Genomic DNA, 27,137 nt, shown 5'->3' with positions numbered 1-27,137 from the left:
CTGGAAGATAGTGCACAACCTTTGAAAGCTGGGAAGGAATTGTCAAGTTGTTTTTTTAAAATATGTCTGGCTACATGGCTGTAATTCTTGCTTTGATTTTTCCACTCAGCTTCCTAAAATATTTATAATACAATGAGGAGGAAGAAACACATTGAAAATAATTACACTTAATGTGCAGATGTTTTAAAACAAAATGATGTAGACAATTATAAAGAACAAGGAAATGACTGTAGAAATTGAACTTTTTTAGCAGTCTGTAATTTTGTTTTCCTAATCTACAGTTGTAAGGTTACTAGATTAAGGCAAAATATAATTGATGTTATTATTCAACCCCTGCTCTGTCGAAGACTTACTAAATGTTCAGTCTTTGATATACCTACATTTAGTTATTCAAGGGGTTAAAATTTAGATGCCTTGGCTTGGAAGAGCAATTTAATTTGAGAGGTGCTTAGGTAGCCAAGTGCTCCACATGGAGAATGGGGGAGGCAGGTCCTTCCAAAGGGCAATTCAGAAAGCCTGGAGGCATCTAGAGGCAGCCAATAGGAAATGTCAGAAGGATGTGTCTGAACTTCTGCCCCACTAAATCAGGCTGCACATTAAATACCTCTGTTCACTTCAGATCCACTATGCACAGCTTCACTCTTGAGGGAAGGCTCTTAATATCTGGCTGACAGCGTCTTTATTGTGTTTGTTAGCCTAGAGGTCAAAGCCTTTGCCCAGGACAGGGCTGGGCAATTATATCAGTGGGAGGCCCGCTTAATGAATTTTGGTGAGCTGTCAAGGGCAGCAAGGGTAACTCCACCCCTTGACAGGTGCCCTGCCCACTGGTCACCATCTTGGGACCAAAAGTTCCACCCCAACCCCTGACTTTTGCCACCGCAAGTCCCTCCCCCTGCCCTGGAAATACTTTTTTTGGGGAGGGAGGGCACTGCCATCTTGAAACTGGAAACAAAACAAATCATATACTAATCCCCCCCCCCCCCAACCCCCTCCCCAAAACCATTTACTATAACTTACTTTAATTTTATTAAAAAAATATTTTTGTCCTGATTTATGTGTTTGCATAGTGTATCTAGAAGCAATTGCATAATAGTTCAAAATACAGTCTTACTCTTGTATGTTGTATGTGGGGGGATCCAGGAGGTATGGGGGGGTTGGGGAGCATGTGTATGTCTATGGTGGGGGTGTGTGTGTGCATGTGCGATGTGGATATGGTGGGTAAGGTGTGTAGGGGAGGGTGGGGGACATGTATGGAGGGGTGTGAGGTATGTGGTTGGGGTGGGGGTTGTGTAGGGTTATGGTAGGGGGGTGGGAGTGTATGGGAGGGTGTGTTTGGAGGTATGATGGGGGATGGGGAGGTGAGGGAGTGTGTGTGGTGGCTGTGGGAAGGTGGATATGTGTAGGGTTATGATTGGGGGTTGGGAGTATGTATGGGGGCTGTGGGAGGGTGTGGGTGTTTGGGGGGTATGGTGGGGGCCCCCACTCTAGCACGCAGCCAGGGAAGGCGGAAACAGCCATGGGTCTGCTTGCAAAAGCCTCTGACAGGCATAGGCATCTTGTGTCTAGTGCACCCCCTAGCTCGGGGCTGGGGGCAGGTCAGGTTTGGGTGGGGGAGTGCTTGCTTAGCTGGAGCCTCACCTCCTGCATGGACAAACTGGCTTGTAGAGGGGCAGCCCAGGGCCAGGGGTGCCCTGGGCTGGATGGAATTGCCTAGAGGGTTGGATGCGGCCCATGGGCTGCATTTTGCCCATCCCTGGCCCAGGATTTGGGAGGCCTCGATTCTAGGCCAGCAGTTTTCAGCAAGGGGCCCGTGAGCAGGTTTTAGTGGGGTTGCAGATCTGGTGTGATCATGATCTCTGAGGTCAGCTGGAGGCAGACCAGCTCAGGCTGAGCCTGCCACTGCTGCTGCCGCCAGGTTCACAGATAAATATGGATTTTCTCCTTTAAAGGAGAAAAACCCAGAAAACCATGGATTTCCCCTTTCAGGCTGGCAGTGTTCCATCCATAGCTAAGATAACTTCTCTGCAGTTGTGCAGGAGAAAGAAACACAGGTCTTCAAGAAGTTAATATGTCATGCAGTAATGGAGAGTAAATCATGATTTAAAAAAAATCAAAGAAGACAGACGGGTCTGCAAACTAAAACTGATCTTTTTTAAAACAGATCATAGCTCCATTTCTTTTGAAAATGTGTCAGATGTAATATATCCAGTATTTTGCATAGCTATCCTGTATGGTCTATTCTATTCTAATTTTTTTGACGGAGACCTCTTCTCTGTGCTCTGTATCAACAGGCATATCACTGATGCTCAAAAATTTAGTCTCTCATAACGTCCCATTAATAAAATGGTGAAGCTATTTTTCATAGGGTTCATTTTAGACCATGTTTAATATTAAGAATTTGAAACTTAACTGTTGTCTTCAAATATTAATGTTGGTATTCTCTTAGGAGCAACTGAATATAGTTAAGCTCATTAAGAAAGTATCATCAGTACTGTACAGAAGAAAGACAGTAACAGCACACCAACTGAATGCTTATCCCTTCTTACCTGTACAATACAATTGTGGAGTAAATTATTCCACAATTCATTGATCTAGTGCAGTGTAGGTCTCTAACCTTTACTTTTTTCACATGCTGAGACAAGAACTGCGGTCACTCATCCAGAAGGGGTAAGAAAAGTCAAGGCAATGTAAAAAGTATTAATAGAAAGTCTTTCAGAATACCAAATCACAAAAATATATATGTTCACATGGTTAGAAACATGCCCGTGTGGCAATTATGCAAAGAAATACATTTAGCAAGTGTAGTCTTGCAGTAAGAGCAGCACACAAAGGATAAAATTGAAAGTCTTCTGGGTAATACAAGCCTTCAAATATTTACCACTTTTTTGACATTTAACAATAAACATAAAGACAAGACATTTCTATCATAGATATAATTGGTTTGAGCATTTTTAAAAGCATGTTAAGCATCTGCATTACAATATCCTTACATATTACCTATATGTTGAAAGCAGGCAAAAAATAATTTAGAATCAGTGTCAGAGTACTTGAGACTTCAGTGTAGAATGAACACTTACATTCAACAATGTAGCTGCATAAGCACAGTTATCTAAAATACAACAGATTTATTCATTTAATTATAGTTATTTTATAGTTACTCTGAAGAATGGGCCAGCACTTTTTCTAGGTGTAAATTCGTGAAGTACAACTAGCTTCAGGGGAGTTTTGCTAATTTACATCTTTTAAATGGATCTGGCCTTAAGTTAAAATCTAAAAGCCTGTTTCCATTTCAGGCCTCCCAGATGCACAGTAATGAGACTGCACATTTACCAGAAAGACATAGTTCTCAACTTGCCTCTTCATTAACAGTGAGTACATCTACATGTGAAATTAAGGTGGAGCAATAAGCTCAGTGCACAGCAGAGTCAACTGCTCCCGGGTTCTGTGTTTATATATACGCCCAGGACCATAGCCCTTTGAGCTGGGGCAGAGCAGCCCTGGACTGGCAGGGAGTACTTGGGGTAAGCCCCAGGTTCCAGGTGGTGGTGTCAAGCAGTGGAGGAGTTGGTTGGTGCACAAGGTTGCTAGTGTGGGGCTACATGGCAGGCATCCCCTGCATTTTAGCATCTTTGTTCCCCAGCCAGCACCCATCACCATCTACATGTGTATTCAGTGCACTTAATGACTCCACCATTAGACAGTACTGTCCCTAACAGTATGATCTTATGGTGGAATTAATTAATTTACTGCTCCCTAATACCAGCACGTGTGTAGATGGTGACACTTTACTGCAGTGCTAATTAGTCTACTCCACAATAAAGCGCATGTACAGATACACCCGGTGTGTACACGATCTACTTTGTCAGAAACAATGTTTATTCAGAATTTGAATTTTTTTTTCTCTAAGAAAATGACTGAGGCCAGGAATTTTTGAGTGCAGCAGTGAAGTAGTCAACTGCTGTCTGGTAAGAATGGTAACTTAAACCAAAGCAAAGTCATGGGCAGTCCTCCTAGAAATCCCACTCACTGAATTTATATTGGTAACTTAAAATAAATGTAATTAGTAGGAAAGAAAGGCTAAATTATTGCTGTGTTGCATGTGTTATATATTCATAGACATCACAGACATGCATATAATTCTTTCAGTTGTCTATAACGACATTAAAAAAAAGGTAAAATATTAAGTTGTTGAATGATGGATGGTGGTAGGAAAGTCATCACCAGAAGTAACATCTATCTGCTGTGAAAGAAAAAACATGAGATGGCAGATCATTCTGAGTTTGGCTGGAAGGCTATACAGCAGTTCTGCAGTTCTTTAACTCTGGTGTATGTACCCACCAGTGGGTTAGACTAGTAATTCTCAAGTAGTCTGTGGAAAAAACAGAAGTCCTATGCATAAGCTTTCTTCAATTCCAGGTGCTAAACTGCATTGTAAGGTAGCTAAAATATATTCAATTCATTCTGTGCAAGTAATTGTAGTAGTGGCCACTGGGCCATTCAAGGATAGTAGGCATTTCATGTGATATGTTGTCATTTTATCTCAGAATAGGGGGCTATACACATTTTGTTTTAATATTACAGAAGTTTTGCAAAAAAGTCAGTCCTACACTTGGGTTCTGAATCCTACTGTTTCCAAAAAAGACTGCCAAGTGTTCATTGGGACAACAGTCTATTGGTTCAGTGCTGATTCAGGGTAGGGAGAAAAGATCATTTGAAATATTTCTTTTTAAAAATCTGTTTTAAATGTCTTTGCAAGTAATTGTTTAATATAATAAAAACCTAATAAATACTTAAACACGATTCTCTGTTACTTCCAGACTGGTTTCTGTTGCTTTAGTAGTATAAAATGGCTGTAAAGTGGGTGTAAATACAGTTTAGACCTCTTGAACAACCCCCTTTACGACCCTTTTATGGGGCCAGCTTAGTGTAAAGAGCCTTGGCACAAATGAGTGTCAGATCCTTAATGCAGTCTTTTAGTGAGAATCTGGCCTATATGCACATAAGCTTCTTTGAATAAAATTGCTGAAAGCAAACTTACTATTTTTAAAGAATTCTGCTATTCAGAAAGAGTAGTTACTTTGGAATACATTTAACAGACAAAAGACAACTATAACTGTGTGTTACAGGGCTGCAAGAGACCTAAAGGTTCAGTTCATCTAGTCCAACCTCTTAAACAGAGACAGGACTCTTTTCTTTAACCTAAACCATCTCAGACAGATGGTCATCTACCCTCTTCTTGAAAATCTCCAATCAAAGGTTTATCTACTTCCATAGGCATCTTGTTTCATTCTGCTACTGTTCCTATAGTTTGGAAGATTTTCCTGAGATTTCCTGAGTTACAATCTGCTTTTAAGTGTGTCTAGTTATTGTGTCCATAGTATTTGTGCAACTAACCAATCAGAGGGTGTAATATGAACTTGCACACAACATTTAGTATTTTCACATTTGGTACTCATATGATAAAAGTAAATGTTATCTTACATGCCAGGTATTACTTATAGCCAGTATTTCACAACACGAAATAACATGGCTATCCCAAGATAACTTCAGATCCTAGATATACTGTGTGGCTTAAAAACAGAATGCCAAGTACTTTCTTTTACTCAAAAGTATGGTATTGTTCCAGTCTTCAAGTGTATTATTAAAAAACTTATTTGCTATCCCAAAAAATATATCTACAATCTCTCACTTATGTATACACAATAAATGTTGCACACAGAAAAAAGTTATAAAACAATTTTTTTACAGTAAGGGTCAAGGAGAAATCAGGTATGGTAAACATATACATGATCTTTGAGCACAGACTTAACAGTGAGCTTTGCCTTTAATCTTTTGTCCCATCTTATCATTGCAATGCTCAGCTTTTTTCCCCTAATGATGAATTTGTTTCTATAAATTTTGCCAATCAGTTTTTTCAAGGACAATACTGTACAGATATCTAAGTGTTAAGTCCCTTTCTACTGTTTTTTATCATTAAAAATTGTGTGCGTGTGTGTGTGTGTAATGCACATTCTTGACTCTCACAATTACATCCTGTAAGTAAGGAACCAGGCAAGATCATCCATATTACCCAGATGTTTAATAAATGTATTATAATCAGAGTAAATAAATTGGAGGGATAAAAACACCAGTGAAGTCCCATACAAAACACCAGTACAGTCCCATGTTACACAGAAAAAGTCCATAAGAAAGGGAGCACAAGAAACTATTCAGAAACAGGGGTGGCATCAATCTTTTTAGAAAATATACGGGGATAGTTAAGGATAGCCATGTTCTGATTAAAACAATAAGCTGTAGCTTTATCTTACCTGCTAGCTGTTTTTACTGAGCTGTTCTTCTTGTGTCCTCTCTCTGATCGGTTATCCCGCAGGTGCTGAAAATACAGAAAGTACACTCAGAACAGTGTTGAAAGCATAGTCATTTTTATTCTAAGCAATGTCATTCTAACTTGATTACTCTCTTGTGTTAACCAGCTCCTATCTGTTTGATTTTCAATAGTGACACCTCACACCAGTGATGCTCAACTAGGGCCCCAAGAGATCCCATAAAGGGTGCTATGACACCTGTCCCCTGGGTAAAGAGGTAAATGCTCTCCTTCCCCAGTCTAGCGCCCTGTGCCTGCCCCAGGTACTCAGCAGTGCCTGCAACTGCTCCTCCCAGAACTGCTGCTGCTGCCCTCTTCTGCTCTCCCCCTGCCCCTGCCTGCCTCCCCCACACTGAATGACTACATTCTGGCTGCCCCTACACTCTTGGAAGCATGCTCTGATGTGGGCAGGCAGATGGACGTATTGCAGCCAAGCTTGTCCCCTCCACTCCTCTCATGCTTCCAGGACTGGCAAGAGGGGCTGTGGGGGCAGTTGCTAGCAAGTGAGACCCTGCAGGAGCAGCTCGGCAGTGGGGTTTGCCCTTGCCCCCTCAGGAACAGACCAGGGGTAGGAATGGGACCATGGAAAGGATGTGACAGGGTTAGATACTGCCCCCACTGTCTTGACCTTGCACCAGGTAGATCAGTACTTCTTAACTTTTTTGGCTTCAATGCACCGTTTCATGTTTTCTGAATTTAGATTGCAGCTCAGCAATTCTCATCTGGGGTGTTGAAAAATTCAGAAAAGTTATGCAAGGTTGCCTTCAGGCTCAAAAGGTTCAGAACCATTGCCCTAGACTGTTTTGTTTTTGTTTTTTTTTACTTAAGGTGCACCATGAATGCACTTAAAGAAATATTTACAGTTAGTGACTCAGTGCATTCTTGATAAAGCATGATCAGTCATTACAGCCTTTTAATCAAATGTTGTTAAAATACATGTAGAATTAAGCACATAATTACATTTACATTGCAATTACACTGCAATTACTCCATTAACAGAAATTTGCAGTTATACAGAATATACTTAAAACCCAAGAAATCCAGACTTTTACAAATAACTTTACCCTTATTTTAAACTGTGAAAAGCATAGAATCACTCACTGCAAATAATTTACATCTTCTCGACTGTATTTTGAAAAGAAAGCAGAACTGCTGAAACCTAGCAGTTTTCACGAGACTCAAAGTTTTAGAGTAAACAAAAACTAAATAACAAACCTTCCTAAAATATCCAGGATACTAGGTTCCTTTGGGAGAAACAGAAGAGATGATATTCTAAACCACACTATTTTTTATGATTTGTTCAAAGTGAAAAAAAGACTTTTTGTTAATCCAACTACTTCAGCTGACAATGTGTCTCTCCAATTGATTTGACAATTTTCCATGTGAGGATGATGTGGCAGTGATGCAGTGAAATCTGGCTGCCAAATGATTATGTGAAAGTGCAAACGATCGTTAAAAACTAGAAGTCATATTTTGATAGGAACCAAAGCTTCAAGAATGGATACAAAATGTTGAGACCTGGATTGCAGGTTTAGCTATACAAATGGCTGCACAGATCTAAGGAAGAGCTCTGCTGATGGGACTCAGAAAAGTATCAGAGGAGGAACAAGGGACCCTTCACTGCAAGAGTCGATTGATACACCTTTTGAACCTATTAGTGCACAGTTTAGCAATCCAAACCTTGGTCATATACCTGGGCATGGATGCCAAAGCAAAGGACAACATTTTAATTATATCTGGAGAACACACTTAACTAAATTTATTTTCCTAGCACATTTACAGATTGTTTTTTGAATGAGAAACATTTTCTGAGTTGTCTAACTCCTAGACTGAACAAAATAAGTACACTTTAGCTTTCAAAGGTGACTTAAAAGATACCTAATGAATAACCTGGTTTCCTTATGCCAGGTTTTACATTGAAGTTTTGCAAATTTTTTTTTTTATTTTATTTTTATTTGCTTATGACTGAAAGCATACTCCTCACTAACAGGGGTGAACTGATAGTCATTTTGGGGGCTGATACCAATACCTGATTTTTAAGGAGGCATATCGGCTGATACCAATCCAATTTCCGATACCAGCTGCACGTCGCTGTAAGTTGGTTGTGATGGATGGGGAAGGGGCATGGGAGGGCAGATCAAGGCCCCTAGTGAGGGAGGGAGTGGGGCTGGGGCAGATGCTGCCCAGCTAAAGTGAGGCAGGGTGGGGTGCTGGAGGGAGCCGTAGCTCATCTGGGGGGGCTGCAGCTCCTGCTGCTGCGCGCACCCCAGGAGTGCAACGGGGGAGTGTGTGCTCCTGGATCTGCATAGGGCAGGCTGCAGCTGAGGGCTGGGATTGCGCTGGGCTCTTCCTGGTGCATGGGGGGGGGGTTGGGTTGGGGCTGTGCTTGGGGTAGGTGGCGGTGGCATTGGGAAGGGGCTTATGGGGGCAGCTGCAGCCACCCCAAATTTCACCGTCCCCCCCCCCTCCCAATGCCACCAGAGCCTGCCCTGAGTACCACCCCCACGCATTGGGAGCACAGCCCCCACGCACCAGGAAGAGCCTGGCGTAACTCCAACCCCAGCCCACAGCTGCGGCCCCCCTGCCCCTCCCATGCAGATCCGGGGGCACACCCCCCGTGTCGGCAGGAGCCATCCACCCTCCCCAGATGAGTCGCAGCTCCGTCCTGCACCCCGCCTTGCCCCGGCTGGGCAGTACCTGCCTCAGCCCCTGCCTCACTCCCTCCCTCACCATGGGGGGGGGCATTGATCTGGCCCCCCAAGCCCCTTCCATCCCCTCTCCCCTTCCACCACAACAGACTTACCAGCTGGATGAAGCTCTCTGAGTTGCCCGGCTGTGTTCCTCATACTGCCCACATGCTATGCTGCGGCTGTGCACACGCACAGGCATTTATCGGCTAAATTATCGGCCACACCGGACCAATTTCTGACACAATCCATTGTTTTTATATCAGTGCTGATCCAATATCGGACTGATGCATCGGTGCAGTTCTACTCACCAATAGTAATAATTAAAAACTGTATTTTAAACAAAAAGATTACAAGGAGCAGTCTTGCTGCTGTTTAGTCCATCTTGCTGATGTCAAAATAAATATTAATTACACTTATTGCATAAGGACTGCACAAATAAAGATTGTCTGCCACATACCTCTACGCTGATTATGCAATTACAAACACTGTGTTTTAAATTTAAGGGGTCTGTCCTGGGTAGGGTACTATTCAAAATTATCATTAAGAGACTGAGTGTTGGAATAGAGAGTGCTCTTTTTGAATTTGCACATGATATCAAACTGGGAGGGGGCACAATCTTTTTAGAGGGCACGATTAACATTCAAAATTATCTTCACAAAATGAAAAAATGGTCTGGAATACAGTCAAAATTAAATAAAGACTATTGTAAAATACTGAACTCAGGTAGAAATAATCAATGGCATAAATACAAAATGGGAAAGAGCTGGCTAATTAGCAGCGCTGCAGAAATGGATCTGGGGTTATACTGGATTAAAATTAAGCATGAGTCAACAATGTCTAATTGTTACTGGAAAAAAAAAGCAATAGGGGGTGAATCACTAAGCATATTATAAGTAAGATGCATGGAGTAATCCTTCCACTATACCTAGCACTGGTAAAGTCTCAGGGGGAACATGATACTGTGTCCAATGTGGGGCACTACACTTCAAGAAAGATATGGATGGACTGGAGAAAGTCCACAGAATAGCAACAAAAAACAATAAAATAATCAAATTTCTAGAAAACAACTTGTGAAAAAAGTTGGAAAGAACTGGGTTTGTTTGGATTTGAGAAGGTGAGTCTCCAGGTATATATAAGGTTTTCAGATATGCAAAGAGGAAAGTTGTAAACTATTTTGCATTAGGGACAGGACAAGAAATAATGGCTAAAATTGCCACAAGAAAGATTTAGTTCAGCAATCAGGAAGATCCTTCTAAGTGTAAGGATAGTTAAGCAGTGGAAAAAGTTACCCAGGGAGGTTGTGAAATCTTTATCAGTAGGTTTTTAATAGCATAAGACAAAATTTCCTTTCAAGGTCCCTTGCATCTCTATTTGCTATTCTATGAGCCCTATTTGATACTTTATGATTTTTTAAATCTCAAAACCTAAACATCTTAACTAAATATTAATTGTACAATTGCAGCAACAATTATAATTATTTAATATGGTGCTCCATAGCTCTAGACCTTTCGAAAGGTAAGTTGCTTTCATAATACAGATTTATTTTAAAATTAATGTTTCCCTCCTTCTTTTACAGGTCCTGAAGATTAGACCCATTATGGATTGCCAGCATCTTTCCCCATGCAATGGCAATAAATTGACTACAAAATTCAAGCTAAAAATGATGCAAATACAGGCTAAAAAATTATGAATTTCACGATCTCTAGATCATCTCTATAAGTATAATCTTTTATAATGATTTTATGACCCCAAAGGTGTAATTTTTAAAAAAAGAATTACAAACCATGGTTGGGTTTTTTTTGGAAAATACAAATTCATTTGCTCTTACAGGCATTGCTCACCCTACAGCCAGGTTGCCTAGTGGTTGCTCAGCAGCATAGTGCCTGCTGGTACATCACTTAGCTTTGAGTATGGCTGGTTTGAATTTCAAAACCTTCAAAACACGTGAAAGGTTTCAAGTTAAATTAATTACTAAGTTATTTGAAACTTTCAGGATATCAAATATACTTTTCATTTTATTTTTACTGGTGCTCAGCAAGTATCACTTATTACAATTAGTAAATGTAACAACGTTGACAAACAGCAAGAAACCTTGCTGATGGGAATCTTTTATCATGTTTATTTCAGCTGAACTAAAAAAGCGTGCTCACATTTTTTTTCCTTTTTTTTTTTTATGCGTCTTTTCAACAAAGAATAAAGTTTCAGAATGACATGAGATAAATGCAAATCACAGCAAGCTATCTGTTTGTTAAGGAAGTCTCTGCCAGCAAAGAATAACACCTAGTATTTTCACAATTTACAGCTAAAAACTGTGCTTAGTTCTTTTGTTATTCTGAAAGGCTTGAGGAAATAAAGTGATTTTTGAGAAACATTAAATCTTGTGTTCAAATGTTCTTCAGTTTACTTCCCTGTGTGCTTCTGGCTGTAAAAACATGCATGCCATTGCCCATGTCCAGCCCCATGGACCACTAAGCTCAGGAGGAGCTTTTACTTTGACTTTTTATCTGAGCTACAAGAGGTTACAACATCCTAAAATATGAAGATTTTCCCCAATATATCTGTTTTTTTACAATATTACTTATTGCTTCCATATTTAAAGTCTACTTCCTAGAACTTTAAGCTTGTGTGTAATTGGTACAGATTTAGTGAAATCAACTGAGTCACAGCAATTTTCACCTAAAGAATTTCCCACTGAGCTTTACTATAGCATCTTAATGCATAACTGATGTACTCTGGGTTTTTTTTTTTTTACTGAGTGTTTGTAAGCAGCTATTATATTTAGAAAAAAACTTATTTTAAGATAAAAACAATGGACAATATATTCTGGGTGACCAGTGTGTTTCTACAATTCCATTAATTTTCCGAAGTCTGACCAATGCTTTACTGCTCAAATATAAATGTGCCCTACACAGCAGGTTTTAAGGGACTCCCTGACACACAACATTATGCCTTTCTTCTGTAATTCCTGCCGCTGGCAACCTCTCACCTGATACCGAGTTTAATGACCCCTTTATGTTGCTTTAGCCCCTTTTCCTGGTGTGAAGGAGAAAAATAAGGGCAAATCTCAGTTCTAGCAGTTGTATATTTTTTTAATTTCATGAAAAAGTGTTATAGAAGTAGAAACCACATTGAAAGAGAAACATAGGTACCACTGTTAATGAGAAACTAGTTGTAGGATAAAATATTCTAAACATTAAAGTCAGCAGTGAAAGTGAACTCTGATGCTTATCTAGCATAATGTGACATGTCAGCTTATTAACCAAAAGACTGGTTGAAATGGTCATCTGTTAAGTATACTCTCTAAAGGAAATATTAACTTATTTAGGCTGCTGTGCTTTTCATGACTTAAAATACTGGCCCAAGAACTCTGGAGGAGAGACAGTTAAATTCCTTCTTATATATGAAGTAAACTGTTTTTTGATCAAAGTGGTTCTTACCTGGCTATGTTCCTTCCTAGCCCCAGGGCTAAACCAATGGCTGTGGGAGAAAGAGAAAAGAAGGGTTTAACAATATAACTAAAGCACGTGCTGTCATATGACCAGTTTGTGCGTGCTTTTGGGCATTTCATTGTCTGCCAGGAAAATATAGCCTTTGGCTATGCTTTATTTTAATGGGATATTTTATGGAACTCTCAAAGTCTGTAACAGTTTTGATAGGAATTCAAGAATGCATCTAGCTTTGCAAATTCACTTCTTAGGAAAACCAGGCACTCATTAACTTTACATTTAATTATGTTCTATTAATTCAATTTAGTAATGCATAAATGTTAAGATTCTGCATGTCTTAAATCGTGCATATTACAATGCACCCTATTAACCAAAACAAAATAAAATCCTTTTTACTGAAGCATAAGCAGTTTTTAATTATAGCTGAAAAGCCATCTAACTGCTGTGAGCTAACTGGTAAATGTTAACACATTAGCATTTCACCAGTCAAGGCCAGGGTTTGAACTGTAACTCAAACAGCACGCAAACATAAACTCGCACCTCAAGGCTGCCACACCATTTCACACCACTCATAATATTTTCCTTTACAAAGGCAAGGCATTGGTCCAGAAAGTGGGATACAACAGGAGGTAACATGGTGCCTTCCTTCAGCATAACCAGCAGCAATTATGATAGACTCATCTGAGATTGCAGCAGCATGTTTAAAAGAGGCCTCCCAATTTCCCTGCAGTGTGCATTACACATGGACCTAACAACTTCTTCAGGGTGGAAGGGGCAATATCAGTACTGGGAAGAAGAACAAGAGAGGAAATAAGGTGCCTGGCACTGGGTTCTGCTTCTTTAAATATGGCAGTGGATTTTGGGGGAAGGTCAGAATAGATCAGCCTATTTAAATAACAAATGGAACATCTGCCACATTGGTTGGATTGGGCTCTATAAACATATATCTTGTTTTGAGCTGAAAATAGAGAAAATATTAATGATATGCTGCAATATCTAAAGGAATCAAAAGATGTTTCCTGTCAGAATGTCCTCAATTCAGGTCTTTGGTTTTGTGATCTTTTGAGGACATGAGTCTCCACAGGATATTTATTATACCAAAAAAACCCCAAAACCAAAAGAAACACAAAACAAAAAAACGGAAAGTATTTGATTCTCTTTCTGCAAAGCACTTAGGCAGTGCTGAACCTAGTATGCTTCTTTACAAAAACTTAATCATCTTGGACATGATGGCTAAGTACAGGCAGTCAAAAAGCCAGAGTCTGAATCAATTCAATCTTCACAGGGTAGAGTGGGGGGGCTCTAGAGCACAGCTCCCTGCTCAGCTGGAATAGACAGCTTAGGCCCAGGTTAGCTCTGCCATCCTGCAAGAGGGGGTTTTGCAGGGGAAGTGCAAAACATCTTGGGATGCTGGGGGACTGTGAGCTAACTGGAATCTGGACGGGATCTGGGGCAGAAGTTTAATAAACCAATTTAATCCAAATCAGTTAAGTCTGAGACTACATCCACACAGGTTCATCTTAAACTGGTTTTGGCCATGTTGAAAGCAGGCTATGTGCACTGAACTTCTGTTGTGTTACAGATTTGAAGTGATTTCTGATCACTTCTGCTGGTTTGTGTGTAATTTCTGTCCCTAGCCCAAGTGCTACGGTAATACAAACACACTAAAAACAAGGACAATTCCCACTACTGGTACTCACTCATGGTGATGAGAATCCTGGGATAAATGCACTGCTTTTTTGTTACTGCCTGGGCCTGGAGCAGTAATCTATGGGGAAAAATGATCTGAGTTAGAGTGGTATTACATGCACACAATGTTTTCTAGCGATGACACTATTTTTTTTATTTCCCGCATAAAAAAAGATATACCAAGTATAATATGTACCACCAATAATATTTTTGTTTTCTAACTCTTGGGTAAAATTTTCAGAAGTGTCTCAGTGAGAAGGATTCCACTTTTCGAAGGTGACAGGTACTTAGGAGCCATAGTCTCACCAAGGATCTGTAAGATTTGGAAACCTTTGGGTCAAATTTTCAAAGGTTCTGAGGTGCCTAAAGATTCAGATAAGCACATTACCATATTTATAGAATTAATCTAGGTAATTATTCCCATTGCATTTCAATGGCAGTCAGATAGATGTCTATCTGCTAAGTGATTTTGAAAATTCCACAAAACACAAATTCATAGGCACCTTTGAAAATGTGATGCTTAGATGCTTTTGAAAATCTCATCCAGAATGTACAAGGTGTTAAATTTAGGGAAAATACCATTAATTAATTTAAAGCTGTAAGGGCTTCAAAAAGGGCCTTAGGCTCCTTTGAAAATCTAAGGTGTAGCCTGCAAGATGGAGCAAAATGCTTATGAAAATAACACATGACGAAAAATGAAAGACACAAAAAATTCTGACTTTTATAACTGTAATCATATTCTTTTGTCCATTCCTTTTCATTTACCATAATATAAAAGGAACAAAATGGTTAACTTTTTAATCAGTTATATAATTCTCTTTCATACTCCTTCATGTGGGACAGGGTAAACATAAGGAAAATACATCTTTATAGGGTTATATCATACTACGGCTGAAGTAGCCTTCCTCTTCTGCACGATTTGTTTGCTAGAACTTGCTTGTTCACATATATATGAGATGGAGTTAGGGATCACCTGCTAAAGATGCATATATGCTAAAGATATTGGAGCAAAGAGCAACGAGTCCTCATAAAAACTCTGAATCCCCAGGGGATCACCAACTGACCAGTGACAGGGCTAAGGCAGCCATGCTGTCAATGCTGAAGGAAACCTGGAAGCCAAAGAGATAAACAGCTAATATACACATATTGTCTGGGACCACTGGGTTTTAGGTTATTTTTACATAAGGGTTTTCTGTTTATCCACATTTGACAGGCCATCACTCATTAGAAGAATGATCCATTGCATTTTCATCAGCAACAAATTACTGTTTGTTTGTGGTTTTAAAGCAAGTTTCCCCTACTTTTATGCAGAAAGAGAACCAAAGCATGTTAAGATCTAGTTCAACAATGCCCATTTTACTGGGCAGTGATGATTCAGAACAACTATCAAAACTTGCTATAGAAAAATTGTAGCCATACTTACTGCTTGGAAAGTAGAAGTTACAAAAAAATTGTAACTTGCTGCCTTGAGGAAATCGTGGCCACATAGAGGCATTATATTTCTACTAAGAGAAGCATTAGGTGCTTATACACGTGCTCTGGAGTAGGTAGGGTGCATTTTAATAAGAGTGGCTCTTGGGAGCTGTTCTAATTAAAATGCCCACTGCGCCTTGTGTATTCAGTGTCCCGTGACTCAAGAAGTCTATGGGCCAACGAGAGGCAAAGCGCTGCTCGACCTGGTGCTGGCTACTGGGGAGGACCTAGTCGGCGACCTAGTGATCAATGGGAAGCTGGGTGACAGCGACCACGAGCTGATCACCTTCACCATCCGCCGAAAAGCTGGCAAGTCGGTCAGCAACACGCAAGTCCTTGACTTCAGGAAAGCCGACTTTGACAAGCTCAGGAGGCTTGTCAGTGAGGCCCTAAGGGACTGTGACCGCAGGGAGAGGGGAGTTCAAGAAGAGTGGTTGCTCCTCAAGGGAGCGATCCTCAATGCACAAACTAAGTCTATTCCATCTCGGAGGAAAGGCAGCAAGAGGGCACAGCAGCCCCCCTGGCTTTCCAGGGACCTAGCAGACCTCCTGAGGCTAAAAAGAAAGGCCTACAAAGGATGGAGGATGGGAGTCACCTCCAAGGAGAATTATTCTGCACTGGTCTGGTCCTGTAGGGAGCAGACCAGGAAAGCCAAGGCTGCAACTGAACTCCAGCTAGCTTTGAGCATCAAGGACAATAAAAAGTCCTTTTTCAGATATGTGGGGAGCTGGAGGAAAAGCAGGGGCAACGTTGGACCCCTGCTGAACCAGATGGGGCAACTGACAACTGACGCCCAGGAAAAAGCCAACCTATTAAATAGGTACTTTGCGTCGGTCTTTCATCAGCCCCATGGCACGCCTGTGCCTGCTACAGGGCCGGGAAGTCCGGGTGAGGGTGATCCCCTGCCCTCCATTAATGCTGACTTTGTGAAGGAACATCTTGAGAAGCTGGATACCTTCAAGTCAGCCGGCCCTGACAATCTTCACCCCAGGGTACTCAAGAAGCTGGCGAGCATCATAGCCCAGCCTCTAGCGCGGATCTTTGAAAACTCTTGGCGCTCTGGTGTAGTGCCCGAAGACTGGAAGAAGGCCAACGTGGTGCCTATCTTCAAGAAAGGGAGGAAAGTGGATCCGGCTAACTACAGGCCCATCAGCCTGACTTCTATCCCGGGGAAGATCTTAGAAAAGTTTATTAAGGAGGCCATCCTTAATGGACTGGCCAACGCCAACATCTTAAGGGATAGCCAGCACGGGTTTGTTGCGGGTAGGTCTTGCTTGACCAATCTCATTTCCTTCTACGACCAGGTGACCTATCACCTGGACAAGGGAGATGAGATTGATGTCATATATCTTGACTTCAAAAAAGCCTTCGATCTGGTGTCCCATGATCGTCTCTTGGAGAAACTGGCCAATTGTCGCCTTGGGTCCCCCACGATCCACTGGCTGGAAAATTGGCTCCGGGGTCGGACCCAGAGGGTAGTAATTGATGGAAGTCACTCATCGTGGTGTCCTGTGACCAGTGGGGTCCCCCACAGCTCTGTCCTTGGACCCATACTGTTCAACATCTTCATTAACGATGTGGACACTGGAGTCAGAAGCGGACTGGCCAAGTTCGCCGATGACACCAAACTTTGGGGCAAAGCATCCACGCCAGAAGACAGGCGGGTGATCCAGGCTGACCTGGACAGGCTCAGCAAGTGGGCGGATGAGAATCTGATGGTGTTCAACGCTGATAAATGCAAGGTTCTCCACCTTGGGAAAAAAAACCTGCAGCATCCTTATAGGCTCGGCAGTGCTATGTTGGTTAGCACTATGGAAGAAAGAGACTTGGGGGTCATCATTGACCACAAGATGAACATGAGCCTGCAATGCGATGCTGCGGCTAGTAAAGCGACCAAAATGCTGGCTTGCATCCATAGATGCTTCTCAAGCAAATCCCGGGACGTCATTCTCCCCCTGTACTCGGCCTTAGTGAGGCCGCAACTGGAGTACTGCGTCCAGTTTTGGGCTCCACAATTCAAAAAGGATGTGGAGAAGCTTGAGAGAGTCCAGAGAAGAGCCACGCGCATGATCAGGGGTCAGGGAAGCAGACCCTACGATGACAGGCTGAGAGCCCTGGGGCTCTTTAGCCTGGAAAAGCGCAGGCTCAGGGGTGATCTGATGGCCACCTACAAGTTTATCAGGGGTGATCACCAGTATCTAGGGGAACGTTTGTTCACCAGAGCGCCCCAAGGGATGACGAGGACGAATGGTCACAAACTACTACAAGATCGTTTCAGGCTGGACATAAAGAAGAATTTCTTTACTGTCCGAGCCCCCAAGGTCTGGAACAGCCTGCCGCCGGAGGTTGTTCGAGCGCCTTCATTGAACACCTTCAAGATGAAACTGGATGCTTATCTTGCTGGGATCCTATGACCCCAGCTGACGTCCTGCCCTTTGGGCGGGGGGCTGGACTCGATGATCTTCCGAGGTCCCTTCCAGCCCTAATGTCTATGAAATCTATGAAATCTATGAAAATAGTGGTGGGAGTGCTTTAACTAAAGCTCATTTGATGAGTTTTAGTTAGTGTCCTTGCCACCATATTAAACTACAGGATGCTGAATACATGAGACACTGCAGCAGGCTGGAGCGGTCTGATTAGAACACTCCAGAAGACTCAATTAATCGAGAGTAATCAGAATGTGTCAGAGCACATGTATAGGCACCCACTGTTCTCCTGATGGAAACTATGAGTGTACAAGCATTCAGTTAATTTCTCCTGGGGAAAATAAACCCTCCCCTTTTCCACACTATATTAACCTTGTTTACTGACTTTATCTTAGTACAAATATCTTCCAGGTGTGAACCTGGAAGTTCTTCCATGCAATAGAAACTCAGAAGAATGAATGCCTTAACATTCCTGTCCCAGTCTGGTTGGGGGTGGGGGAGGGGAAGGGGGAGAAGCATGGTGGGGTGAAGCAGTGGGATACTGCTGCCTATGCTTCCCCAGATCAGGGACTGCCAGCAGAGGGGGCAGGGGAGGGGGCGGTGAATAGCCAAGGCATTGTCCCACTGTTCCTTTCCTCATCCTGGACTAGTCCCATGTAGTCCCAACTAGTCTTCACATTTCCTCAGACTGAGGACATACCTACATCTGGGGAAGGGGTGGGGAGTCTGTCCCTACCTCTTCCATAGACTATTCCAGCAGGGGACAGGAGCACTAGTGCAAAGCCCCCTACTGCTTCCCAGACTGAGGCCCTGGTCTGAGGCGGTGTTGCCTGTCGCTCCCTCCACTCAGCTCCTGGCCACTGATCTGAGGAACATGAAGGGGGTTTTGCTTGTTCCTCTAGTCCCCTCTTTAGCAGTTTATGGGAGGGGAGTGGAGCCCGTTCCCCAGACATAGGTGTCCCTTATATGGGAAAATGTGGAAAGTTTTTCACTGCTGCTCCACTTGCCCTTACAGAAATGGGCAGAAGTGGGAAGCAACAGCTGCTCCAACTTCCCCCAGATTGGGATCACTCAGTTTTGGGAAGGCAGGGGAGCAGGCAAGGGGGTGGTTGTAGACTGAATGCCTATGCTGCTCCCTCTCCTGGAAACATTTATAGCAGCAGAAATTTCTACTGCTAGAAATGAACACCTGTTCTTGGCCCCTGTCTACACTCCAGTACAGGTTTCGCTCACCAACCACAGTTTTGCCAACCACGGTTTTGAGTATCTACACTTAATATTCTATATACCATTTTGGCTACCATGGTATACAGTTTCGAATAACCACAGTTTTCCGTGGCCGCGCATCAGCCTGCCACCTGCTATTTTTCCCATAAGCCTTTTTGTCTTGCCAACCATGGGAAGTTTCAGGAACCTAACTCCAGTGATTGGTGAGAAAAACCTGTACATGCAGTCAGCAACAGAGGGCTTCCATAGACGTAGACATTTGAAATTATCTTAGTTTTACTAGAGCAAAAGTAGTCTTGCTTATTCATTCAGTAATAAAAAAATTTCAGTGAAATCTTTCAAGAGAGCTTTTCCTGTATTCATCTTATAGATTGAGCAACAGATATAAGTTCATAAAGATGTACTCTGGAACAAAAAACTTTTAAATTTACATGTAACATCCTGAGTAGAATAGTAATAAACAAGCTGTAGCTTGAACACCATAGGTAAACATGTGGCTTGGCTCTAGAGAGTTACATCCTGCATTAATCTCAAAATGAGGTTTTCATGCTATTCCAGTGGGTATCCCAGGAATATAGTAATCCATTTTCTACACTGTGGCTATAAGAAAAGCCGACTGTGCCTATGTCATGCTTTGTTAGAGGTTCATGATCACATTATCTCATGGTGGACCTGACACTTTTATTCAGTTTACAGTATGTTCTGTGTACAGGCAACTTATTTCCTTTGCCAGGGTTGCTGACAACCTTTTCCACACTATAATAATCTTGTTTACTGACTTTATCTTGGTACAAATATCAGAAAACTGAACTTTTTATCTCGGGGAGAAAATAAACAACATGTTGACAGAAGCAAAAGCTATTTTCTGGACTAAAATTGGTTGTTTACCTGCAGCCATACTTATGGAAACATGTTTAAGTCTCTAGCTCAATCGAAATACATAATCCAAAATTTAATAAGCATGGACATTTCAAGAAAACCACCTGATAAATTGTCAGATATAAAACAATATCTAAACACAAAGAAATAGAATTTAAAACTAATTTATACTGCAATATAAACATACTCTCAATTTAGTCACAACTGATCAGAAAATATACCGATGGTATCCTATATATCAAAGGTGACTTCAGAGGAGATTTATGCAATTAAATATAACACACAAATACAAGTATGTATGCTATACTGATCATTATAAGAAGCCAACACTTTAATATATATTATAATTTCTTAGGTTTGCAACACTGTTTTGCTTAATGAAAAAATAGCATGTGATGTTGAGGTCCTTGTTAGCAACATCAGATAGAAATGTCTTCTGAGTCCCCTAAAAAAGACATCAACAACTTCTTCCATGTCTCCTTCTAGAGTCATTTGGCAGGACACAATGAACAAGATGAATGTTTGGTCATCTGATTAGCCCTTCTATCCATTATGAGATACTGTAGGAGCTGTTTTTATGCACTGAAGTTCCAATGCTCAGGAATAAAATCCAAGAGGGAATAAATAAATAGTAATGGCTTTTCAGGCCAACAATGGTAAGCATACGAGTAGCTTTCAAACATTCCATGCCGATAGTTTCACAGGTATACAGATGATCACCTGACCCATGTTTGTACTAAGCACTTCCCAAAGAAAATGGGATGCACTACATTTTCATAACTACTACATACTGTCCACGTGCACGTGTGTGTGTGTGTGTGTAAATTAGTGGATTTTCATTTTAACTGTGAAAAAACACAGATTTGGGGTTTTAAAATCAGAGAAACTGATGGTGGTTTTTATCAGAGAATTTGGGATTTTAAACAGAGAAAACCAGGATCCCCACTTATAAAGTTGCCAGACTTTTGCTGTTAGATCTGGAATTTCCATACCGGATATCTTCCTTCAGCTGAAACTTTGTTTCTTTTGAGTTTTTCAGCAAACAGTTCAACTTCCAAGAATGAGGTTAGAGAAAAATAGTGCTTTTTTACCAATGGATTTCAAGTTGTGATGACCATTTGGTTGAGAAGATCCTATGTCTCCATGCTTTGGAGCATGGACTAGAAATTTTAAAATTACTATTTGCACATGCCCAGTAAAGGTTTGCTGGAAGCTGCAACTATATTTTCTGAAGCTTCCATTCCTACTGAATATGCTCTAGTCAAAGACTTAAGACTTTCCCAGCAACCATTCCTCACAGCAATTGCACTGTTCTGATGCTGAGTACAAAGGAACAGAGAACAGGATTGCCTCTCCTGTGGTCTCAATAGCCTCCCTATTGGCACTTAGGTACTACGGAAGCAAAATGGGGAACAACCTGCTTTGAATGCATATAAGAGGAATAAGGAATGGGATGGGAGGGAAAAGCAGAGGCAAACTGGAGGAGTGGGAGAAATAACAGGGATAGGCTGGGAGTGGGGGAAGGAAGGGGTTCTATAACTACCGGAATTCACTCTTTTCCAGAATCTGTAATGGAAGCACAGATTCTGAAGCCCCAATACGCTTCTGCTACCTACCTATGACTCTTACTGACTGTGTGCGTCTCAGACCCCTCGAGTCGATCTCCTTCACAAAAGATAACTCACTACAGCTGCAAGTTAAAGTTACTTTGTCAGCTTAGCTGGAAGAGATCTGTGATGTGCCACTTAAAGGCACAACATCTCACTGATTTTGTGAGTCATCTCATGGATGACTCGCACAGGACCAATATAGTTCTATGGGATGGAACTTCAGTTTTTCATACAGCTTTTAAAAAAGAAACCATTAAGTTATATTAAGAAATATGCTAAGAGAAATCAAGGTCTGAAATCAAGCAAATCACCGACACATGCTTCAGTTAGCACCATTTATGAATATGCATTTTGATACAGTCTTTAATTACAAGATCAAATGCAATTTGTTTCCACTATGCCCCTGCACCACTCATTGTACTGGATAGACAGGGATTAGGGAATGAATCAAAATTGTTTAATGAATGAGGTTGTCTGGAAGACCCCTGTCTCATTCATCACAGAGGCTGGGAGACGGGTAATACAGCAGGGGACCACAACAAGAGAATAGATTCTCACCCACAAGAACAGGAAAAAAACTCTTCTTTTTATTGCTGCCTCTGTTACAACCTTATACAATCCTAAGCAAATCAGCTAAACCAAAATTTTGGCAGGCAGCCATTTACTTGTGTGTTATTGAATGATTTCAGCATGCTAAGATAGAACAATGCCCTTTTACATCAAGTGTATGAAGTTTAACTTTCCTAGGAGCTGAATGAGGTTTGGGGAAGAAAACTATAAGAGATTAATAAGTTGGCTAATATAAAAACTCTAAACACAATTCTGGGCCACAATTTGCTATGAGACTTGAGAGTAACCTTGTCCATATGAAATACTGTACAAGATGGATTCACCGTGTAAGTCTTCGTTTTCCTTTGCTATAAAAGTAGCTTTTATTGATAGGCAGCATGGGGGACAGGTTGCTAACAGCTCATGGTGGACAATCAACACAGTTAATATTATAGTGTGATTCCCAGAAGGGAGCTTCCCAGACTGGAGGAAAAACACTGACACCCACCTTAAGGAATATACTTATTATAGGATCAGAAAATATTTTGCATCTGGTTAGGAAGGTTCTGTGCAGATACTGATGCTAGATGGAACCTTATGGATCCAATATAGTTATGCAAGATAAGTGCTTAGTGATCAGAAATGCATCACAGCTCCTGTGAACCCTGTTTGACTCAGGGCTTCTCAGTGGGTTATTTGCCTAAATTTCTGCAGCTTCTTCAGTGGCTCCAGTGCTCTTTGCAGATCATAAATAGCATGGAGCTAAGGGCTGTAGAATGGAGCAGATGGAAGTAACCTTGAGATCTGGCATTTCTTAACTTTTGAGCGCTTCATTTGGCAATTTTAGGATCTCTGAAATAGTCTGACAGGGCAGGGAGGGAAACAAGGATCACAGAATCATAGAAAATTAGGGTTGGAAGGGACCTCAGGAGGTCATCTAATCCAACCCCCTGCTCAAAGCAGAACCACCCCCAACTAGATCATCCCAGCCAAAGCTTTGTCTAGCCAGGTCTTAAAAACCTCCAAGGACAGAGATTCCACCATCTCTCTGGGTAACCTGTTGCAATGTTTTACTACCAGCCTAGAGAGAAAATTCTTTCTAGAATCTAACCTAAACTTCCCTTGCTGCAATTTGAGACTGTTGCTCCTTGTTCTGTTATCTGTCACCACTGAGAACAGTTTAGCTCCATCTTCTTTTGAAACCCCCTTTAGGTAGCTGACAGCTGCTATTAAGTCCCATCTCAATCTCCACTTCTCTAGACTAAATAAGCCCAGGTCCCTCAGCCCCTCATAGATCTTCTCATAAGCCTTCTCATAAATCATGTCCCCCAGCCCCCTCATCATTTTCATTGCCCTCCACTGGACTCTCTCCAATTTGTCCACATCCTTTCTGTACTGCGGGATCCAAAACTGAACATAGTTCTCCAGATGGGGCCTCGCCAGTGCTGAATAGAGGGGCAAAATCTAGGGGTGCACCGGTAGAGATTTTAGGGGCCAATACCGATAGCTGATTTTTAAGGAGGCATATCGGCCAATACTGATCCAATTTCTGACATAGCTGGTAAGTCTGTTGTGGTAGAAGGGGAGTGGAGAGGGAAGAGACGTGGGGGGGGGCAGATAAAGGCCCCTGTGGTGAGGGAGGAGTGGGGCTGAGGCTGCCCACCTGGGGCGGGGCAGGGTGAGGGATGGAGCCGCGGCTTATCTGGAGGGCATGGGGCAGGGGGCGGCTCCCACTGCTGCACGCACCCTGGGAGGGCATGTGGGGGGCATATGCCCCCTGGATCTGTGTGGGGCAGGTGGCAGCTGCAGGCAGAGATGACTTAAGCAGGGTGCAGGGGCTAGGGCAAGTCAGCCTGTGCGGGGTCCCACCCCTGCGTGTCCCAGACACGAAGAAGCCAGTGGCAGATTCAGTGGTGGGCCGAGTGGCGGACGTGAAGCTGAGTTGCCCAACGTGGCACTGAGTTGCCACGGCTGCTCCGCCCGGCTCCACAGGGCCCCATAAAGCGTGGGGCCTGGGGCAGTCACCCCAATTCATGCCCCCTAAGGATGGCCCTGGCTGTGGGCTTGGGGCTGTGCTCAGGGTGGGCTTCAGCCACCCCATATTTCACTGTAGCCGTCCATCCCAGTGCAGGTCTGGCCTCAGCCTGCAACTGCAGCCCGCCCCACTCAGATCTGGGGGCACATGCCCCACCTATGCTGTCCTGGGGTGCACATAGCAGCAGGATTTGCGTCCCCCCCACACACTCCCCTGATGAGCTGTGGCTCCATCCCACGTCCCAACCTGCTCTGGCTGGGCAGCGCCTGCCCTAGCCCCAGACCCACTTATTACTTTCTAAGCCCAATGCTCCAGCCAGTTTTCTATCCACCTTACAGTCCATTCTTTCAGCCCATACTTCCTTAGCTTGCCTGGGAGAATGTTGTGGGATCAAAATTCTTGCTAAAATCAAGGTATAGCACACCGACTGGTCTCCCCGCGTTCACAGAGTCAGTCATCTTATTATAGAAGGAATCAGGCTAGTCAGGCATGACTTGCCCTTGGTGAATCCATGCCGACTGTTTCTAATCACTTTCTTCTCCAAGTGCTTCAAGATGGATTCCTTGAAAATCTGCTCCATGGTTTTTTCAGTGACTGATGTGAGGCTGACTGGTCTGTAATTCCCTGGATCCTCCTTTTCCCCTTTCTTAAATATGGGCACTATGTCTGTCCTTTCCCAATCATTCTGGACCTCTCCTAATCACCATGAGTTTTCAAAGATGATGGCTTGTGGTCTGCAATCATAACAGCCAACTCCATCAGCATCCTCAGGTGCATTCCATCTGGCCCCAGGGACTTGTATATGTCTGGCCTTTCTAAATAGTCCATAACCTGTTCTTTTGCCACTGTTGGCAGCTTGCCTCCTCCCCAAACTGTGCTGCCCAGTGCAGTAGCCTAGTAGCTGACCTTGCCTGTTCAGCCTTTTCTGCATCCTGTCACAAGGTTGCCTCCCCCATTCTGTAAGGGACCCACAGTTTGCCTGATCCTCCTCTTGATATTGACATACTTGTATGCATACCCCCCCCCAACATATTCCTATCCCCCAAAATGTGCTTACAACAACTGGCAAACATGTATTAGGATTGCAAGTATGGTAGTATAAAACTTTTCTCCCCAGTGAAGCATGAAATAAATCTATGCTAAATAGTGGTTAGTATTACTACTCAATTTTCATCTATGCTGTATATGATGTTTATAGTCCAGTTTCTGGACATTTCAAGTGAGGTCAATGATGGAACTCATAATTGTTTTTTGTTGCTGTATAAAGAATGGAACCTATGCTGGATGCAGATATATCTTAATATTACTGGAAAAAATATTTTAAAATTCTATGTGCGGGGGAAAAAGAACAATAACAACAAACCTGCAGAGATAAACCCTTTCAAGAGATCACGTATAAAATGTGGTAATCTTTGCTAGAGAATTATATTTCAAGAAATTATTTAAATCAGCCACTTCAGTGACTGAAAAACTTACCTTAGTGAATTAGTTTATCATGTTAGTACAGTGAACATGTCTTAAAATATGATGAAAGTTTTACTGAAGAACCTTATTAGAGATACTTTAGCTACTTTTTAAAATAGAAGACCTTATTTTTTCTCTTATAACTTGTCTCTCATACATTTACATTACAGACTAACAGGATGCAAACGTTCATTTTAGTAAGCAGAGTGATTTTTAATTCCAAAAGTATTTAAAAATCCTTCCAATACAAAATGATTGAAAGTTCGCAGATGCCAAGAGCTTTAAACAAACTGATAAGCAAAACATTGAAAGGCATAAAGAAATTACAAAAATGTTTTCAAACTAAGCTATGGCCCAAAACCAAATTCTATGATTAAAGTGACAAAGTCCAAAAATAGGAGTTTTTAATGGAAACTGATACAATCTTAACTATAGTATCACACTGGTGCTTCTATAATTCACAAGGTTTGTAATTACCAATTTATAGGAAATTCAGTCAAATGATATCAAGGGAAGAAATAAAACATCAATTCTTTAAAGTTTATTACCCCTGTTAAAAGCAATTTCTTATTATTTTTATCACCGATTTATTATCAGTGATTTTATTCCTGTCCCCACTAGAAGGATAGGAGAACAGCTGCCTTTGCATCTAACTTCACTGCTTTTTTTTGGATTAAATTAGCATGGGCAGTACTCTAATACAGAATTAGGCCATCTCCCTACTGCATTCTTACTTCCTCTTTTTTTCTCTTTGATCCAAAACACTTAATTATTATCCACTCATAATATTGTATTAGTTATATCACAATAAATAAAGATCTGAATTAAAAAGTACTGAAGAAACTTTCAAGAGGCAAACAAACAAACTTTGATCTGTAGCTACCAAGATTTTTCTATTACATTCTTCTCCACCCCTCCAAATGGGCTCTTGCCCAGAGTGAAGAGCCACTGAAGAGAAGGGTCACTCTACTGTACAGCCCACTGTTCTGCCTCAGTGATGCTTGATCAGTTAAAACTTTGATCTCGTAAGGCTTTTTGTTTCCATAGCGTAATAACTCTGCCAATGACTCCTTGCCAGTTTGTGGCGAATTATAAGTATGCTGCTACTTGCTATGCTGTGCAACTTGGAAGTTAATTTTAAAACAGAAAATTCTATGCAAGGCCCCAACATGTCCAACCATTGTGTCAGTAAAATGTAAGTGATAAAGTATGAAGAAAATCAGTTCAAGAAATGCAGGTTTAAAATCACGGACTTTAACTCCAGAGCAAACAAACATTTCCATAG

The 27,137-nt window shown here is 41.8% G+C and overlaps 1 protein-coding gene across 2 annotated transcripts in view; it reads right to left on the bottom strand.

Moving 5' to 3' along the window:
- GPATCH2 (G-patch domain containing 2) overlaps positions 1 to 27,137 on the bottom strand; it is a 221,051-nt gene that overhangs the window by 53,753 nt on the left and 140,161 nt on the right. Inside the window, exons 6-9 of one of the 2 annotated variants that reach the window (XM_019483165.2) lie at positions 14,201 to 14,268; positions 12,492 to 12,531; positions 6,309 to 6,373; positions 2,541 to 4,240 (exon numbers count right to left, since the gene is read on the bottom strand). In XM_019483165.2, the coding sequence (XP_019338710.2) occupies positions 4,234 to 4,240; positions 6,309 to 6,373; positions 12,492 to 12,531; positions 14,201 to 14,268 (180 nt within the window). In that variant the 3' untranslated portion in view covers positions 2,541 to 4,233. Of the gene's footprint in view, positions 1 to 2,540; positions 4,241 to 6,308; positions 6,374 to 12,491; positions 12,532 to 14,200; positions 14,269 to 27,137 lie in introns of those variants that run through there. The other variant, XM_014597996.3, reaches the window with a different exon arrangement.

The sequence above is a fragment of the Alligator mississippiensis genome, chromosome 1, assembly GCF_030867095.1.
Source record: "Alligator mississippiensis isolate rAllMis1 chromosome 1, rAllMis1, whole genome shotgun sequence".
NCBI classification, from domain to species: Eukaryota; Metazoa; Chordata; order Crocodylia; family Alligatoridae; genus Alligator; species Alligator mississippiensis.
The sequence above is the reverse complement of the archived record's forward strand: the minus strand, read 5'-3'. Positions and strand labels throughout refer to the sequence as shown.